This window comes from Marmota marmota, unplaced genomic scaffold, assembly GCF_001458135.2.
Source record: "Marmota marmota marmota unplaced genomic scaffold, marMar, whole genome shotgun sequence".
Taxonomy (NCBI): domain Eukaryota; kingdom Metazoa; phylum Chordata; class Mammalia; order Rodentia; family Sciuridae; genus Marmota; species Marmota marmota.
In genome coordinates, this window is record NW_026000211.1 from 39,138,197 (window position 1) to 39,159,022 (window position 20,826).

General features: G+C 32.8%; 1 protein-coding gene across 7 annotated transcripts in view; it reads right to left on the bottom strand.

Annotated features, from left to right (window-relative positions):
- Pcdh9 (protocadherin 9) overlaps nt 1–20,826 on the bottom strand; it is an 854,885-nt gene that overhangs the window by 229,697 nt on the left and 604,362 nt on the right. Inside the window, exon 4 of one of the 7 annotated variants that reach the window (XM_048791777.1) lies at nt 19,391–19,663. The exons of the other annotated variants lie outside the window; for them this stretch is intronic. Coding sequence (XP_048647734.1) covers nt 19,596–19,663 — 68 coding nt within the window. The 3' untranslated portion in view covers nt 19,391–19,595. Of the gene's footprint in view, nt 1–19,390; nt 19,664–20,826 lie in introns of those variants that run through there. 7 annotated transcript variants of the gene reach the window in all.

A 20,826-nucleotide genomic window follows, 5' to 3' on the forward strand; every position in this document is an offset into this window, starting at 1 on the left:
TTGTTCTACACAGCATTCCAACATTCTCTTAGATATAACACATATCATTTAAGGTTTGTCTGTGGAAATATCCCTGTTCTTTTTCTTTTGCTCTTTTTTTTTGGGGGGGGTGGGGGGGCGTACCAGGGTATAGTAATCCAGGTGATGGACTNNNTTTTTTTTTTTTTTTTTGAGACAGGATTAATTTTTGAGACAGGATATTGCTAACTTCTTAGGACTTTGCTAAATTGCTGGAGCTGGCTTTGAACTTGTGATCTTCCTGTCTTAGCCTCCTGGGCCACTGAATGAAAGGGAGTGCACCACCATGTCTGGCATCATTGTTCTTTTCTAAATTAAATGTAAAGAGGGTGGAAAAAGCTCCAGTTGTCAACACTAATGAGAAAGTGTTCATTTGTTAGGGTGGCACATGAAATAACCACAACCTGGTGACCTGAAACAATGAAGGTGATTCTCTCATAATTCCGGATGCTAGAAGTCCTAAATCAAGATGTCAGTATGGCCATACTCTCTCTGAAAGTGCTAGACAAGAATTCTTCCTTGCCTCTTCAGATTGCCGATGTCCTTGTTGTTACTTAGTTTCTTTACATGACCTTCTTCCCTGTGTGTTTCTGGGTCTTCACATGATAGTTTTCTCTGTTTCTGTTTCTCTTTTGTGTGAGGGTGGGGGGCGGAGAGGGGGAAGAGGGGAAGGGTGGGGATGAGCCTCGTATGGGGATTGAACCCACAATGCTTTACCAATTAACTGCATCCCCAGACCCTTTTTAAATTTTTTAATTTTGAGAAAGAGTCTCACTAAATTGCTTAGGGTCTCACCAAGTTGCTGAGGTTTGGCCTTGAACTTGTGATGCTCTTTCTCAGCCTCCCAAGTCACTGGATTAGTCCTACACAAGTATACCTGGCTGTGTTTCTTTCTTCTTGAAAGGATATCAGTTATCGGGTTTGGTCCCTGCCTTATCCCAGGAGGACTTCATCTTAGCCACTTACATCTGAGACCACCAATCCAAAGAAGGCCACATTCTGAGAATGCAAGTAGAAATGAATCTGAGGGTCAGTAATTGACCTCCTATAGAGTAAGTACTCGGTTGAAGGCAAATATTGAAAGAATTTGGGAACTGTGCTCCAGCATCTCCCTGAACCAGAGAATCAGAGAAACTCATTGCTAGCTTTTTTTGTAAATTGGTGTGACTCTTTTATATGTGGCCCTGGGTTTTCAATTATTACAATGTCTGTTTGCATCTTAAAGTCCTGAATATATAAAATGAGCTAAGGACAAGTCCTAATAAATCTGTAGGAAAGTAGGTAAGATCTTCCAAAGGACATAATTCAAAAGTTTAGTTTAGTGGGGTTAGACTAGTACTCATCTTTAAAATGAATTAAATAATTTATATCTTCTTTGTGTAAGGTACTCTCTAAAATTTCAAACAGGTTATTTTCACTATTGACACCAATCTCTAAAATAAAATAGATTTTACTAATGAAGGATGTGATGGTTAGTTTTATGTATCAACTTGCTTAGGGTATAGCACCCAGTCATGTAATCAAATTTTAATCTCAGTGGTATTGTGAAGGTCTGTTACAGATGTGCTTAGCAGCAACAATTAGTTAACTTTAAGTAAAGGAGGATCATGTGGGTGGGTCTTGTTGAATCAGTTGAGGACTTTAGAATTAAACACTGAAGTTTTCTGTGGTAGAACAAACTCTGCCTCAAGGATACAAAATCAGCCTCTGAGTTGCCATCCTGCTGACCAGATTTATGAACTATATGCTTGCCAGCTCCCATAAATATGTGACCCAGTTCCTTAAAATAAAACTTTTTATTTGTGTGTGCATTTAAATATTTTAATTTGATTTTTTATGTAATAATTCTTGGTTCTATGTTCTCTGGAGATCACATACCAGTAAAAAAAATGTGAGGTAAATAATCACCAAGATAGAGGAAATTTTGAACATTTTAAATTTCCATATTTATGTGTGTGTGTGTACACACACACACACACACACACATATATATATATATAATCATATTGTTACAAGATGTAAGCTTCAAATTAAAGGAAATTTATACAAATAGATTTGAAATTTAAGTAAGTATTAACCTGAATATCTTTACTGTTCAGTAATTTTATATTTTTCCTTTATATTCTGTTCTATGAACTCTTCAACATAATGGATGAGCGTTAAATAATTTAAAATCATTTTAATCATTGCATTTTAGACTCTGAAAATCTCTGGCACATTAATCGTTTACATTAATAGAAGGTATAATGAAATGCTCAGTATTACATGCAATTTGTATCTCAAATTTTATTAAAACAGTATGTAAGCAAAATGATGAGGTAATTCAAAGTTGAATCTGGTCTATGTGAAATTCATCTCAGACAGCTTGAGAAATGAATATTGGCCCTATAAATTTATAAAGTGTACCATAATGTAGTTAAAGAAGAAAAACATTTAAAAAAAACAAATTAAACATATTAGGCAAGATACGTCCTAAAACCCTGTTTCTCAAGCAACATGCAGTATAAAGAAACAAAAATAAAATGCAATATAAATATGAAACACAGTGGTTCTGTGACAGAATACCTGTTCTCTAAGAAAAATATAATAAAGACCCATATTATTTTTGGACTGTACTCTGAGAAACTCTGGGAAAAAGACAAAAGGATGACAATGCCAACCAGAACCTCTATCAGGCCCTCCCTGGGTATTCCTATGTTGCCAGGCGATCTATGTCCCATATTTTCTTGTGGTTAAAAACATATAGGTCAGGACGTTGGGTCCTTGATTTAACTGTTTATACACAAAATTAATAATGTGTGACTACCAAATAATTCTCATCTTGTTCAGACAACAACTTCATATTTATGACATTCATAGTTTTCCATGCCTTGTTTTACAGAGCATCAAGCTCCCATCACCATAGGGATTGGGTACTTCTATGTCACCAATAGTTCCCTAATTTCTATTAAAATATTGAATCCAAAATTTCTTCACGGGGAAAAACTTATTAATAAACGTGTCTGTTTCACAAATAAAATGATAATTGAACCATTCAATATTAGCTTAGAGACATGCCTATTCCTTACATAAATTTTGGAACTTACCAAACATTCAAACACACACACACACACACACACACACACACACACACACATGCCTATCACAAGCACACCATATATACTTTTATTTAGGTAGATCCAATATTTCCTGACCAACTTGAGTAACAAACTATTCATTTAAATGCAAATTGGTTATAAAAATGATTCAAGAAAGCCTAAGTATCCTTTAATGTTTGGTACCCTATGATCATATGATTACATTGAATAATAAGGAAAACAAAAGGCATACTTAATCTTCTTTACTTGATTTGCATGCTAATTTTCATTATGCTTGTTTTATTGTCATTTAGAATGAAGACAAATAGAACAATGGTTATTTTCATGGAGAAATCTTGAGATTTGTTTTTCCTTTAGTGAACCAGAATGCAATATCCTGATGTTGAGAAACCTATTTCCAGGTCTTCAGTCTCTGGGTTAGACAGATGCAAAATAAAAATTAAAAAAATCAAATTAGCTACTGAAACATTTCAAGAAATGTGATAAAAATCAGACTTGTTTTATTTAGATGATGGCTCATTGGTTTTGCTTCTATATCTGAAAAAAGTTTGCTTTCACAATTTTACAATTTTACAAATTATATATAATCCTACAATTATTTCAACTTTCTGCCTACTTACTTATATCTCTAACTTTAAACAAATGATGTTCAATTGGTAATTTTTAAACTAATCACTTGTTTGCTACAGAAGCAGCAATTGTCCAAAACACTTAACCTAAACTTAAGAGTATATTGAAGTATATATGCTTTCTGTGGCACCTCACAAAGGCAGGAGTGCCTTGGGAACATTTATTTGAGTTGCTGTATGCTCTGGTGGAAGAAAAAGAAAATAGAAGGAGAATAGTATTGCTATATTCTCCATTTCAGAGTTGACCTCTATTTTTTTTTCCTTTTGTTCAAAGCAACAGAGTATACAAAGCAAGTGTTGGGAGATTTAGATTAACTAAATTGATGTTTTAGTAACCACTATCATACTCTCTTACTGAACCACACAGAGGGTTTTCTTGTGGACATTGAGGTGATTACTTTCTGCATTAGGTGTAACAGTGACAAGAATTTCCCTGTGTCCCACCTTGTTTTAGGATATCGTCTTTCCCGTTAATTCTGAAAAAAATATAAAAATGGCCATGCAACTACCTCCACTCATTTTGCACAAAGAAAACACAGATGTCATATTGTTGTTTATCATTAATAACCAATGAATGGAAATTTTCTTGGGGAAGTTGCAGTGTATTCATAATAAATAGTCAAGAATAGCTGAGATATCCTTCAGCTATCTAAGAATAGATAGCTGGTTAATTTCTTTAACCATTCATCCATTGAAGAATATCTAAATATCCTTCAATGGATGAATGGTTAAAGAAAACGTGGCATAGACATATACAATGAAATAATCTTCAGTCACAATAATGAAATCCTGTCATGTAGCAATGTAGATGAACATGGAAGACATGTTAAATAAATCATCCCCACAGAAAAAGACATTAACTGAGTTATCTCACTCATATGTAGAATCTGAAGAGTCATGGAAGTTGAGGGTAGAATAACAGTTTCAGAGGAGGGAGATGATAGAGGGGAGGGAAGGATAAGCAGTCAATGAATAAACATTGCAGTTAGAAGCAATAAGTTCTAGTATTCTGTTGCACAGCATTGTGACTATGTTTAACAATATTGTACTGAATATTTATAATATCTAGAAGATAAGATTTTGAATGTTTTCATCACAAATAAATGATAAATGTATGAGGCAACAGGTATGCTAAACACTGGTTTGTTTCACAATGCATTTGTATAAAAACTGAGACATCACACACTATATCCCAAACATACATACAATTATTACATATAAATTAAAACAAATTTTTAAAAACCTTAAATTATGCAAGAATGTGAGTTGCCTATTTTCCATCTAGACACCAGCAGGCTATTAAGGATGTAATCTAAAGTAAACATTAAAACACTCTGAATGGTAGACACTTTATATGCTGAGCCTATTTGTATGTGTGTGTGTATGTGTGTGTGTGTTAGATGCTCTATATGATGAGCCTGTTTGTGTATATGTGTGTGTGTGTTAGATGTTCTATATGATGAGCATCTTTGTGTGTGTGTTAGTGCCCATCATTTTACTATCTAATGTTGAGAATCACAGTTATGACTTCTTTATTGTGTAATGAGATGTCTTATACAAAAACTTAACAGGAAAGCCAGATGATACATTTTTAACATTAAAAATTGGAAAACTTATAAGTCAAACTATCATTCCTTATATTAAAACACAATTAATAATTATAAATGATAGTCTTTCTTCTTTTTAAAAATTGATATTTTAATTCTTTCCTATAATTTATGAAACTCTTATGCTTGAATTAATTCATGTCTGGGTGTACACATGTGCATGTGTGTGTGAGATGATAGCAACTATAGTGATATCTGCTTTAAATGCCCTGCATTTGAGTGAAATATATTTATTACGCATAGAAAGAATTTGACTTTAAAAAAATGATTATAAGTAGCACTCATAAATAACAAATAAGTTCAATTCATATCTTTAAGAAATACACTTCTAAACTGACCAAATATTGAAAACCAATCTCAAGATTCTAATTTGATCAATGTTAGCATTGACATACTTTTTCCTATTAAAATATTATGATTAAAATCAAGAATAAATTTTAAAATGTAAAACATACAACCCTAATTGAATGAATTCTGGGATTTACATGGGACATTTTCTTGCTTTAAATGAGATGTTTTTAATCTCCTACCTTAAAATAATTTATATTTTAAATGCTTTCAATATTCTGTGTGCTTTTTGAACAATTTTTTTATTGATACTCTCTTTCTCATATTGGATAATTGTGGAATGATTTATTTAAGTGCAAATTAAATTTTTAAAAGTGCAATTTTAGATTTAGCAGATACATTTTATGGCATTGAACTTACACTAGGTGCCATATACTGTTATTTAATGCTTTTTTAATATATATATTTTTAGGTATAGGTGGACACATTATCTTTATTTTATATTTATGTGGTGCTGAGGATTGAACCCAGTGCCCCGCACATGCTAGGTGAGTACCTCTCAGCCATAATCCCAGCCCCTTATAATTTAATTCTTATTAAAACTTTACTAAGTAGGTTCGATTGTTACCAAAATTTTACAGATGAGAAAGATAAGCCACTTAGAAGTTCCCCTACCTGCCCAACTTCACAGAACAGTAACTGCAAAGGGAAGTTGCAACCAAACTTGCAGGTTCTGGGGTTTTGATCAAAACCTCATAGGACCATACCTATATCTCAAGTTTTAGATTGTCTATGGGTAAGATTTTTCTATTTAAAGAATTACTTGAATTAACAGGTAAAAGACAATTTAAAAAAAATTAAATTTTTAAGTATTTTTCACTAATTTATTTATATTTATATAATATTACTTACTGCTACTGGTTTGTTTTCTCCGTTCATTACATACTCAGCTTCCCAGATTTGATATATAATTATCCATTTTACCATATTTCTTTTTCAAACTTATGTCCCGCTTTACTTATTAACTAAAATTAATTAGTCATTAATTTCTTTTTTTAATTATTTGGATATAATTTCTTTTTTCTTTTTCAAATTGATTGAACATCTATTAATGTTCTCTTTTAGTTTTTAGGTTAATGATTATGTCCTTGGACTCTGGTTTGACTTTTAAGTATCCGTACATATAGAAAATATACAAAGTTTTCTTGCACTATGTTTAAATTTTTTATAATTTTTTCAAGAGCGCACAATTTTTGTTTTAAGAGAATTCATCATATAAGAGTTATTAAATCCTATTACCAACCTCTAATTTTATTGTACTATGATCAGAAAATAAACCTTCACAATTTCTGTTTTTTGGAATTTGTGTATGTTCATTGTCACAGAGTAAAATTAATTCAAAATTACCCAGTCTATATATAAATAAACACTTTCTGATTCTAACAACAGTAGAAAAATAAGTCATTGGTATGATTCATATTAAGTATGATTCATATTCTGACAATATGAATATTTTTGTTTATCCTAGACAGTTGTTCTAGTCAATTCTAAAGAGTTTTTTATGATTTCAAGAAATGTTTTGGACAAGCAAAATTTTTTTTGTCTCTCCTCTGTACTTAAATGTGAATTTACCATAGTGAATGGTTCTCTTAATTTTGCATTTCCAGTGCCAACATCCTCCCTGCCACATGGTAGACTTCCAACAATAATACATGTTTTACTTCTTAGTTTTTGCTTTTGATCTGACTGGTTAAAAGTAAAAATGGTAAATAAATGATGTCCAGCAAAAGAAAAACAGTGAACAAAGCCATGCAAAAGAATCCCTTGTTAGATGTGAGAAATAACTTCTGGTATTCTATTGCACAGTAGGGTGACTACAGATAACAACAATGTACTGTATATTTCAAGAAACAAACAAAAAAATATTTTGAATGTTTCAACAAAGTTAAATAATAAGTGTTGGGGAGTTAGATATATTTACTCTAATCTGAACACCATACAATGTATACATACATCAAAGCATTACATGGTACCCCACAAATATGTACAATGTGTTAATTAGTATATTTTTTAAAAAACTGCTGTTTTGGGGGCAGATATGACTTAGGTGAACAAAGTGAAATAATAAACATGTTATTAAACACTATAGGATTATTATTCATAGTAGATTTAAATTTTAAAATGTTTTTTTTAAAATCAGCAAAATTTGAAAATATTTACTTGAAGGAGTTTCTCATTTTAGATCTCTCTACTGCTTCTGAAATAACCATTGTGAGTAGCACCCTCTCCTTATGTGGACTCTATTTCCAGTTATTATAATCCTGGATACACGTAAAATTTACAATTCAGATTTAATAGATGTACAAACCAACCATTTGTATATCAATCAGCAATTTTATCATTTCCTTAAACATTTCCTACTGAATAAAGGTTCTGTGGGATTATTTATTTATCTAAAAGAAAGAGACCCAGGGTCAAATGTGTTTTTTTGTTTTGTTTTTTTTTAAATCACATTTCCCTCTCTATAAGGTTCAATGCAGAGCAGTATATTAGAAGTTCTTGAAAACAACCAGCTGTGGGTTGTAGTCCCAGGTACTTGGGAGGCTGAGGCAGGAGGCTCACTTGAGCCCATGAGTACAAAGATAGAGTGGGGAATACAGTAAGGCCACATCTCAAAAATTTCTCAAAAGTATTCCAGTTTGGAAATACGCTAAATTGTTAAATTTCATTTAACCCAGTTTTCCAAACTTCTTTGGGCATGTAATCACAATTAAATATACTTTTCTGCAAACCTGTGAAATAAACACATACCAGATAGAGCTGTGTAAGAGCTTTTGTGCATACATTAATTTTATAAGAAATACACTACATTTTAAAATATTTGCAATAAGCATTCTTAAGCATGAACGACTTTAAATGATAGCTGACATTTCAAAGTTGTTTTTTTTTTTTTTTTAACTTTTGTTGTTGTTGTTGTTTAGTTAGTTTTTGAAACTTGGTCCTAGGGTCTGTGTTGCCTAGGCTGGCCTCAACGTTCTGGGCTCAGGTGCTCTTCCTGCCTCAACCTCCTGAGTTTCTGAGATTACAGATGCATACCACTGCTTCTGGCCCAAAATTCATTTTTGTTAAAGTTTGTTAATCAAGGATCTGATTGAACTTGAGTATATTATAAGGGTGCTTGTAAAAATCACTGCCTTGGTTATTCAGTATTAATTAAAACAATTAAAAGGAGGGTCTATAGGTAATAGCACTTCAGATTCATGGTCATGGGCTTGGGTTGTAGCTCAGTGGTAGAGCACTTGCCTGGCACTGGGTTTGATCCTCAGCACCACATAAAAATAAATAAATAAAATAAAATAAAGGTATAGTGTCCATCTACAACTAAAACGAAATTTTAAAAAAAAATTGGGAGGGGGCAGATATGACTTAGGTGATTGATGGACATAACAGTACTACATTTTCTTGAGATCCTGAAGTATAAAACAAATTTTTAATAACATTAATCAATTAAAAATATATGGTTTAATTCAAACTCTTACCTTCTATAGTAAACTTAAGGTAAACATAACTAAAACAAAAGCAAGTTTTTTATTTTTATTTCAAAGTTTTGAGAGTAGGGTTTAGATACATATTGAACAGAAGAAAATTTTACCTTTAATTTTGATTTATTGTCATATAAAGTCTATGTTAATCTGCTTGTTGTTGTTTCATTTGTATTTGTAGTTTATATAATTTTTGAAAGAGTTAAGCTTTAAGAGGTACATTCACATAGAATTGAAAAGTTATAAAACTTAATATGTCACATATTTTAAAGTTCTGTTTATATGAACACTTTAAAATTTTGCTACACTTATTATATACAAATAGTATATAGTACAGCATAATAGTAAGCTTATTCATATTTCATGAAGATTTTCAGAAATAAATAAGGTTCAGAGATTTCTAGTTTTCCTTCAACATTTCTTCCCTCCTGGTTCTATGGAAATACATATGTTGATGACAACAACAACAAAGAAAACAAAACAAAAAACAAACATACAAAAAAAAAAAAGTCTTGGGCCTTCAGGGAGAGAGAATGCATGATAAAGCATAAAGTAAAAAGAGTTGAGTCCTGATTCACAAAGTTCCATACTAGCCCCGTACATTTATATGAGGAAAAAATAAAATAAAAATAAACCTTTATCTCTTTTATACCACATGCTATTTTGGGTTTTCTGTCACAACTAAACCTCATCGTAACAAAATATGAAGTAGTTGGAGGGAAGAGGGATGAGGCTGACTAAATAGCCTGGCATTTTTATCAAAGAACAGTCATTCCTTACCTTTTAAGTGATTCATGAACACACTAGAGAGACATCGTATACTGAATGTTTACGACATTACAAATGATACTCTAGACTAATATCCTTGATTTCTCTACTACACCATGTTTGATTAGCCCCTTGACATTACTCTCAATTGAGGGAAAGCAAAAGTAATTCATGACATTTTCAGAAATGTGGCTAATCTACTTTTACAAGCTTGTCAGCTGGGGTTTCAAGCTAAGGGTCACTGCAGTTAATTTTTTTTTCTTAATTTCTCATTTTCTAAGGAATCTGATCTTTTCTACTAGAAAATAGTTCATTTTATGTTGGCCATTAGTGTCTTTACCTTGACATGATATGTAACCTCCATACATGACCTTGGATCTCAGATCCCAAAGGACCATATCCAATTTAAGCCCTCTCTGCCAAAGGGAAGCTGGACTGTTATTTTTTACAGAACGAGACTCGAAGCACAACACGTCTCACTGCAGAAGATATGATTCATAGCCCTGATCACCAGGTGAGGAAAGGGCGCCTGAAATTGCCTGTCCTTCTGTTGTTTCTGGGCTTTCTTTCTCTTATTATAAAGAATCAAAAAGAAGTTAGCAACTCAAGGGAGAAGTGGGAGGAAGTGAGAGGGAATGAAAGACTACTAGAACCGTGTCGAAATTAAGCCACACTCACAGTGATAGCTAATCAATTTAAAAAACTCTTTGCATACTCTGTAGATAACTGCTAGTGCAAACAAAAATTGTAAAGTCCCAATGATATAGAAGTTCTTCTGTAGAGTTGGGAAGTAATATTTAGCTAATTTAAATTCAAAGATATGATCAACTACTGGTATACATTTGTGGATTGTAGTTATTTTTTGTTTGTTTGTTTGTTTGTTTTCCATTCTCTGCATTACAAATCACATGAGAAAATAATTCTCTACCATGAAAGTAGAACAAAAACATGTAGCAATTTTAGGAATCCAGTAACCCATGTTTGCTAACTTCAGTGTTTTTGGATGAAGAAATAAATTAATATTATATAAAGATTTTACCTAACAATTTTCTAACAATGTCTATTATTAAATATTGGAAACAAAACAAATTCATTCATGAACAGTCTGAAAACAAAGAATATTAATGTAGATTGTCTAATACTTGTCAACGTCTAATAAAGTTCTCTCTCTAGTCCACTAATGATGAGCCTGCTCTGGCCTTGTTTACTACTTGTTCCTACTCATTTTCCAGTCCAATCTGACTTGAGGCCAATGTACACCCCAATTTCTGTCTTACACAGTCCATAGCAATACAGTGAAGCTATATATCACTATCATCTCAAGAACATAATATGGGTTGCAATTTACTGGTCTCTCTAGGACATTTTCCTGTGGTCTCGTAGGCTCAATACTTGCCTGCTAAAAGTTTACCTCTTATGTCTATTCTTCATTGCTAGATTACCTCCTCCTTTGAGCTCCTGCAGTACACCTTGGATTCTCAGTATAGATATGCCTAAGAGGAGCTCAAAATTGTGGACACCGTCATTCTCTCTCACATGTTAGTGGGACATTACCCAAATAACTCCTGAATTATCTACTGAGTCCAGTGCCAGAGTCTGGTGCCTGTTCCAGCTACTTTTGTATTACTGAGACAGCAGGCCTTACCTTCAATTAGGTTCTACAAACATATTTCAGGGCCTGAATATACTGAAATTAATAAGATACTGATTATAGTCTCTGGAGAAAAAGTAACTATGAAAATCAGCATAATATGTTCAGTATGCTAATTATTTGTCCCTTTGCACCAATAACAATTTGTAGAAGCGAAGGAAAAAAAAAGACGAATAACGGCACTGGTTAAAAATGATGTTAAATTCCAAAATAAAATCCCTGGTCTAATTTGAAAGATGGGTAAATAAGGAACCAAAATAACAGCAGAATGTTCTTTGTGTGTTCTTATAACTCAATGTCTAGCATGTAATTCTATTACATTGTAGAAATTATTTTAAGTATTTGTGGAATAGATTATTGACTGAATGAATTGATGATTGATCATAGGAAAATTAAAATATTGGAAAAGTTGAGCAGATTAATGTAAAATATTTACTAATATACATCTGTGACACAAATGAATATGTCATATGTGCTAAATTGTGGCATCTAAAGTGTTCCATAGACTGGCTTTATTAACAATTTCATGAAAAACATCTGTGGGAATTATAGAATTGGTTATTTTTTTGAGATGGTAAGTGTGGGAAGAAAGCCTGACTTCAAGAGAAATGTGATTAAATGACTGGCTATACCAACAATTGTGTGTTAAATCACTTGGAAATTTATGAAAGTATCCAGAGGCATCTCTTACTAATGCTAAATGTCTCTGTACTTACACAGTCATTTCATTTTCTCTGAAATTTTCCAATGTCCCCGATTTTACACATTTTGGAGACATCTCTATTTCCATTATACTCATACAGATCCAGAAAAACTACTTAATCTGAGTTTCATAAAGTTATTTTATATATAATGAGTAAGAACTGATAGGTCCTATAATTATTCTATTCCATTCACTTAGGGTTTATGTCTTTTGTGTAGGTTTCTGGGAATTCTCTTTTGTAAATGCTGAAATTGTCTTTAGTTCTAAATTGTTTCTTATATCAAAGCCCCTGACACATGTAAGCTATGTCAAAAGGACATTTCAAACAAAGAAATGGTTAGTCCAAGACAGACTGGGAAGAACAAAATATTGTTTGTAACACTTCTGTATTTTAGGACCTTAGTAATCCTTCTAGAGGAGCTGAGCCAATTGCTAATCAATAGTAATTATTTTTTTCAACCACCTAAGGAGTACTCTTTAACCCCTAAATGTAAGTTTTTAAAAAGCCACACACTTATTTTCTAGATATTAAATGTAGCCTTAACTGGAGTTTTGATATAATCTATTCTCTGTTGCAACCTTCTAGTAGGGTTATTTTCAGCATCAAAAGTGAAATAAGACCTTTTTCAAGAAGGTAATTTCAAAAAACATAATTTTCAAAGGATTAATGCAATAACATATTTCCAATCTGCCTCATTTTTTTCAATAAGGACATACAGTTTATAAGTGAATACTTAGATATAGAAATTTATTTCTTCTGGATTCAAATGAATTAGTAATTATAATATTTGTAATTTATGTCTAGAAAATTAGCCCTGAAAAATAAATGTGCTGTTGGACACTTTTTGTTATTTAACAGATAAATCACCTAAGGGTGATGTTTTATTAAATGGGTACAAATGTCAATTTTAGCAAAATAGACCACAATAAAGAAATTTAAAGGTTCTAAAAAGAAGAGATAATAATTTTAAAAATTGTAGGAAAAAAACAAATATCACATTAGCAAATTAAAGCTATATAACAAACTTAAGTGAAAATGATTACCTTAGAGAAAACATAAACAATATAATATACAAAAAAACGGAGTTTTCTGTGCATTTAAAAAAATGTTTCTTGTATATTAAATCAGTGTTGGGCCATATATTTGGATATAAATAAAAGATAAATTTTACAGAAACAAAAATACTTTTCTTACATTTTTATTCATTTTTATAGATTACCAAATATAAATAATGGAAGTGCTGAGTCATTTATGCTAGAAAACTTGCTACCAATTTTATGCATTCTCATTCCTTTTATCATCCAAATGGTGGTCATAATAAGAATAATAAATCTGTGAAATATATTTTTAATTATTTCTTTCAATTTTTACTTGCTGAGTCAGTTTTACATTATTCTTGTAATCTCCCTCCTGAAATAATTTGAAATTTTATATGCATACCAAGTTCTCAATTTGTTGCCCTGTCGAACATTTATGATACACTTGCACTGAAATTTGTCAAGCAATGTTCTCAATTTACTGTTGGGCCATTTAAAGAAAGAACACTCACATATTACTTTTTCTGGTTTCTATGATCTAAAACAACATATAAGTTGAATAAAAATAGTTTCAGACCCACATATTCAGCATAGGTTATTATTATTCAACTTTAAATGCAATGAGAACCCATTGTAAATCTATGTTCTATGCCCTACAAAAATAACTTAATTAACACTAGATTTGTTCTCAAAATATATCATGAAATGTTTAAAAAATTCTAGACAAAGATATATTTCTAACAATTATATATGGAATATTATATATAAAATATATGTAATATTATATATAATATATATTGCTTATTTTGTTCTAGAACAGGAGTGTGAGATATGTTGCTAGGAAAAGTTGGCTTCAATAACATAAAGAGTTTGTTACTCAACTATTAAGATATAAAATCTGTTTCTCTGTGTGTAAACAGCTGGTTTACTTTTGGATAAATTTATTTGATAAATCAATGTGATCAAATCAAATACTTTACACTTATTGAAGATGATTTACATATATCTTTTCTATGAAAACATTAAAATATAAACAACTTCAGTAGATGTCAATGTTTTTAATATAAGATAATGCAAAAATTAGAAGGAAATTATGTATAATTCAATGAAAGCAATTCACATTTTGAAATTATTTTGAAGACACTTGATATCAGAACCTAATTGTATAACAGAAACATAAACTAGTAAGACTTTTAAGAGAGTTAAGAATTTTTCATGGAGGCTCTGGCCTATGCTATAATGTCTCCACACATTCTGGAGATGTCCTGACCTTGAATCTTCTCTCGGAGGATGAATTACAACAGTGAAAGAACAATTTCACTGTCTTCTAGCTTTTTCATACACTTTTATCCTTGACATATGAAAGGCTGATTGAAATATTAAGAAAACCTTTATTTTGACATAGAAAATGTAACTGTAAAAAATTATATCTGAATGCTTTGCAGTGGATTTTCTTGGGACATGTTAGAATAGGTGATGATACTATAATTCCTATATGTGAATTAGACCAATATTATATTACCCATGATATGTTAAATTTTAATACAATAAATTCACCCTTAAATTCTACTGGCATTTTTATATGAGACAAAGATTGTATGATTTCATAACAAAAAGGCACCAGGCAGTAAGGAGGACAAAGCCCATGAACCTAAGTGTGTGACAGGTAAAACTAAATTGGCGGCTATGTTTTGCTATTTAAAATCAATACTTAAGAGCTTTTCCTTCTTCACAGAGATAAAGGAGTTATCAGAGCTAATGGCTGATGTGAGTGCTTAGCACTGTTTTAACAGATTACAGGTCGATTTTAATTTTGCTTTGCAAATTACAAAAGAGCCCATCAATAAGATTATGGAGAAGAGACACCCAAATACTGCTGAGGACATAGTCCACCCTTTCAATTTTAGATGGAGTAGAGAAAAATACAAGAGAAACAATCTGTCACAGAGTATTTTTGTGATGAATGAATGTGTTTCTTGTTTGTTTATAAACCATGCAAAAACTTACCAACCTAATTATATTGTGATAGAAGTTTTTTTTTTTTTTTGGGGGGGGGTGCATTACCAGGGATTGAACTCAGGGGCACTCAACCACTCAGCCACATCCCCAGCCTTATTTTGTATTTTATTAGAAACAGGGTCTCACTGAGTTGCTTAGCACCTCACTTTTGCTGAGATTGTCTTTAAACTTGAGATCCTCCTGTCTCAACCTCCCAAGCTTCTGGGATAACAGGTGTGTACCACCGTGCCTAGATTGTAGTTCATAATTATATATCAGAAAGATTCAGTTAGAACTTTAGAAGAATTTCATTGGTTAATTCCTAGGGGGCAACACTGGAAATTTTTTTAGTATAAAAATGACTATTAAATGATATATTCACTGATACATTATATATTTTAGAATTGATTTTTATCAAGGATATTTCTTTCACACAAAATAACAAAACTTCAGAGAAACATGCTTCTCACTGCTCATAAGTATGGAAATCCTAAGTGTGTATGGCTTTTATTGTTCTCCTTCTACTGTATCAGGAACCAGCATTACCCTATGAATTAGATAAGATAGAATTTCCCTATAAATTTAGCAAGCATTTTGAGGTATAAAGGAAAATTCTAGAGAAAAAAAAAATAAAACCTAGCCTATTATATAACATGATAAATGTGTATCTGTTTATAGTTCTGTTAGACTTAAAATTAAGGATATAATGAACATCTCAAGGAGAAGATATGCTAGAAAAGCAGCTGACCCTGATAAGCATAAAGCCACATGAGGAGTACCTATCAAGAGTGTGATGAATTGCCTCCGAAGACAGCATCAGAAGTATGATCAAAACAAGCACAAAGTCTGAAGAGAACAATAATGAACCCGCTAAGCCACCATTTATTTCACCTATATTATGAAATTGTACTATTTTTGCATGAGAAAAAGTCCACTTAATTAAAAAGACTGTTTTTTTAGATATCTTCCATATTATTATACAAATTTGAACTTTGAAAATAGCCCTTTATGACATAAAACTTTTAGCATAACCAAGATTCTGTCCTGCAGCTGCCTGTAGGGATGGAGGGAGGTAATACTGCACTTGACTTCTATCTAGTTTTTCTGAAGTCATTTTAGAGGGCCTCTGGTGAGATTCCATTCTCTGCAAAGTGCACAGAAAGATATTTCACAAGGGGAGAGTTAAAGAGTTGCTGAGGAAGAAAATACCCCCAAAGCCCTCTTTGGCACACACAGAAACTTAAAAAAAAAAAAATCCTTTCTTCCCTCCTTGAAACTTTCAAAAAGTGCCCTAATCCACAGTCAGTTCCTCTGGAGCAATTGCGAAGTCAGCGCCTCAAGCAGAGAGGGCAGGCACTAACAGTAAAAGAGCTCAGTGATGCAAAGTAGGAGCTTAGTCTGGAAAATGCTGGATTCCCTTCAGACCACTCTGGATGCAGTCAGCGGAGGCGAAAATTTGGTTCTCAAGACTCCTTAGGGCAAAGGTTCAAATGGCTTATTTTATAAGTTGTTCCTAGGATTGTTTTTGGTTTTAATTAGAGAAACTGAAATTCTGTAAGCCAAATGGAAGACTTTGTCAATGAAGTGAGACATAATTACCTGGTAGTAGTTGAGAGTTTTTAATTTGTGCTTCAATGACAGAGCTGACAAGCACAGAGTTTTGAAGTTTTGATTAGTGGGCTCAGTAAGAATCATCAAAAAGCTGGGTAGAAACTTTCCACTGAGTTTCTCTTATTCAATGACTGTGAAATCTGTTGCTTCTATTGGCTATATTTAACTTTGATCATAACCAAAAGAGAATTGTCAGGAAAGTAAAGAATCAAAAGTCTAACTCTTCTATTGACTAATTTATTCCCTGCCAGTAATATTAAAATGTTCATTGCCCTAATACCTGGTAATCTTGGTGATCTAGAAAAAAATCATGGGAACAAATAAATTACTAAAGATTTGTATTTCCTGAACCCCTTCTTTCCTATGCCCACAAAAGAGAAAAAATTGCATATGATATTGTAGGAGGACACTGTAGGCTTGTTTATGACCAGCATTCTATTACATGTTTTGTCATTTGATCCTGCAAATCTCTTAAAGCAGACATTATCTCCACTGTAATATAATAGAACTAGACTTTATAGAAGTAACAACTCCATAAAAAAATAAATAAATAACTGCAAAAACTTAAGTCAGGATTCACATGTAGGTTAAAGGGGAGCAAAGCCCATTTTTTGATCATTTCACCACACTACATTTTCAGTTACTTCAACATGCACAGCTAAGATGCATCATATTCACACAAATGTAAGAGCATCAATAAGTCAGGTATGATGGTGCACACCTGTAATCGCAGTGACTCGGGAGGCAGCAACCGGAGGATTGAAAGTTTGTTGAAAGTTTGAGACAAACCTCAGCAACTTAGTGAGGCCTTAAACAACTTAGCAAGACTCTGTCTCCAAAAAAAAAAAAAAAAAAAAAGGTTGGGAATTCAGCTCAGTGGTTAAGCACTCCTGATTTAAATCTCTGGTACCCAAAAAACCAAAAACAAAAACAAAAAAATACAGTAATCAAAAATGGAAGTATCAAGATTATACAGTCTAAAAATAATTGTTTTTTAGTATTGGGAAAGGCAGTTATGTGCATGCAGTGTTTCTGCTGGACTCCACCGGGCCATGTAAGAATGAGCCTTCCACCCAGAACATTTCCCTGGCTGCAGATAAAAAAGCCCTCATGGCATGTGCTATGGTTATTGCCTTGTGTGGGAATATCTTTCTCTGTTTCAGACTCTGTGTTCTCCCTTGTTCTTCTTAAGATCACAGGCAATGACATACAGAGAGACGCCAGCTTTCTGTATTTCAAACCTCAAGAGAAGAGAGAGTGGTCTTTTGGGAACAGCAAAAAGTGGGACAACTGCAGCTATGTCATCTGCATGGCTCACAGTGAACCCACAGCCATGGGGGATGGAGGCATCAGAGGAAATAGTGAGTCGGGCTCCTGCTCTCCTTGCTTGCTGTAAGTGAACACTGTATGACTTGAGCTTGCTCAGTGTGTTTTCTGCATGCAGCCTCTTATTATATTCTTAAGTCTTTTCCCTGGGTGCCACTCCTGACTTCTATCCTTGGCAGCTTAGCCTGGTTAGAAAATTAAGGCCCTACCATAGTAAGCAATCATGGAAATTCAAATATGATCATGTAATAAAATGGCTACAACTCTTCAACATCTCAGATTGAAGAGCTGAAATAATTAACTTAGGACATCTTTGTCCCTGTGCTATAACTTAAAATGCTGTTTAAAGTCCCCTTAACTGACTTCTACCTTTGTCTAAATACCAGTAGTGGTACCACTGCTTAGTTGCTCTTCCACTTTATCTGTGAAAAAGTGTTTCAACTTCCATCCAGAAGCCCAAGATTATGCAATCTAGGAATTTCATAAACCATGTGAGGTACTAATTAGGCAAAAAACTATTTAAAAGAAAAAGAAAAGAAATATCCAGACTCATGATAGAATATAAACCTATCATCAGTCATGACATCATGATTTCTAATATATTTTTTTCTGAGCCCAGCATGTTGGCTGCTACGTTTTACACATCATTAAACCTTTAAAGAACTCCTAGTTTTAGACATCAATGTATCTCTAAAGCAAAAATACTCAACTCAGAGCAAAAGCTGTCTCCCTAGTGCTAGTAGATGGAGAGGTATGAAACTGAGTCACAAAGACAAAGACCCTTAGAGCCGTTCATAGAAGGGAGAATGAAAACTAGGTTTCATTTCTTATTTATGTAAAAATTTGGGGAATAGGCATAAATTTATTCATGTATCTCAATTTTTATGCTGTATACATAAATGTGTGTATATGTATATATAATATAGATATATATGTATATATTATATGTGTGTATATATACACATATAATACTCTAAATTTTATTTAGAGTATTATAGATACTATATATATATACACATACATACATATACACATATATGTATAGTATCTATAATACTCGGAAGAAAACTCAGTCTTCCATGACTTCTAAAAGCTTTCTTTAATATATAAATGCATTGACTTTTATTTAACATTCTTGGATTCTTTTTCTGGACACCATACAAGCCTGAAGCATTAGATACCAGAGACTGACATCTCACATTGACTTGGATGTTTTATATGTTCTACCTTTACTTACCCAAAGTGGAGCTCTGGTTGATTTCTCCCAACACTTCATGTGTCAATTTACCCCTGCTCCACTTCTATTTCTCTATTCTCATCACAGTCTATCCAGTTGTAAGGCCAAAATCCTAGAAGTCCTCTTTGAATCCTCTTCCCTTTGCTTTTCTGCAGACAAGTTGAATGTCATGTTGGTGTTGTCTCCAAAATAGATCTTACAAATCCACTTTGTCTCTCTCTTCTCTCCTACTACTTTAGCCAAAACCACTATCTCCTGCTTGGGCGGCTGCTATATACTCAAACCTATTCTCCCTGCTTCTACAAAAGCTTTCATAAAATCCATTCTCTATACTCTAGCCAGAGTGATTCATCAAAATTATAAATGAGAGCTTGCCTTCCTCTGCTTTAAAACTCACAATAGCTTCTCCTTGTGCTTAAAATAAGACCTGAACTTATTTTCAGAACAAGGTTCTGCATGATCTGACCACAGTCCCTTGTTCTCTCCTTAGCAAGCTCAGCATCAGGTGTGATGCCTCAACCCGCAGTGGCTTTTTTCTGCTGCTTCAAGATTCAAGCCCCTTTGATCCTCAGGACACTCACTCTTGTATTTGCAATGCTCTTTGCTAAGCCCTTCTCCCACCCTGGCCATCTTTGGGTTTTCAAGTTTTGGTTTACATCTTACCACTTGGAGAATGAGCCTTTACCTAAACTAATTTATACCCCATACCCTTTTTGTTTTTAATCACATTAGGGCACTTTTCACAACTAAACTATTGTTATCATTTATATGGTTTTTGTTTTTGTTGTTAGTTCTACATTCCCTGACCACAGCCTTTAGTAAAAGCCATTATCTACCATTGCCCAATGGCAACCAGGGGATAAAATGTGCTTGGCACATAATCTATGCTCAAGAAACAATTGAGGAATGAAAAAAGGAGCTTTGTTGTTGACAATAAACCAGAGGATATAATCTTAACAGATGGCAGATCTAAAAGCAACAATGACACATCTTGTTTTAATATTTATATGGGAAATTTTGATACTCTTTTACCTATGGTGTGGCAAAGATTTTAATCATGATATTTTAAAATATGGATGATAAAAATAGAAGTCGAAGGGTACCTAAGTGTGGTATAACTGACTAAAATCATCAATCCTCTGAAAATGCAAGACAATTTTAAAATATAGAGTATGATGTATTTTTTCCTACTTATTTGAATTTTCTCCTCTAAAATTAGGATATTTGTCATAAAATATTCTGTCTAGCTGCTGAAGTTCCAACACATTTTATGACAAATATCCTAATTTTAGAGGAGAAAATTAGGATATTT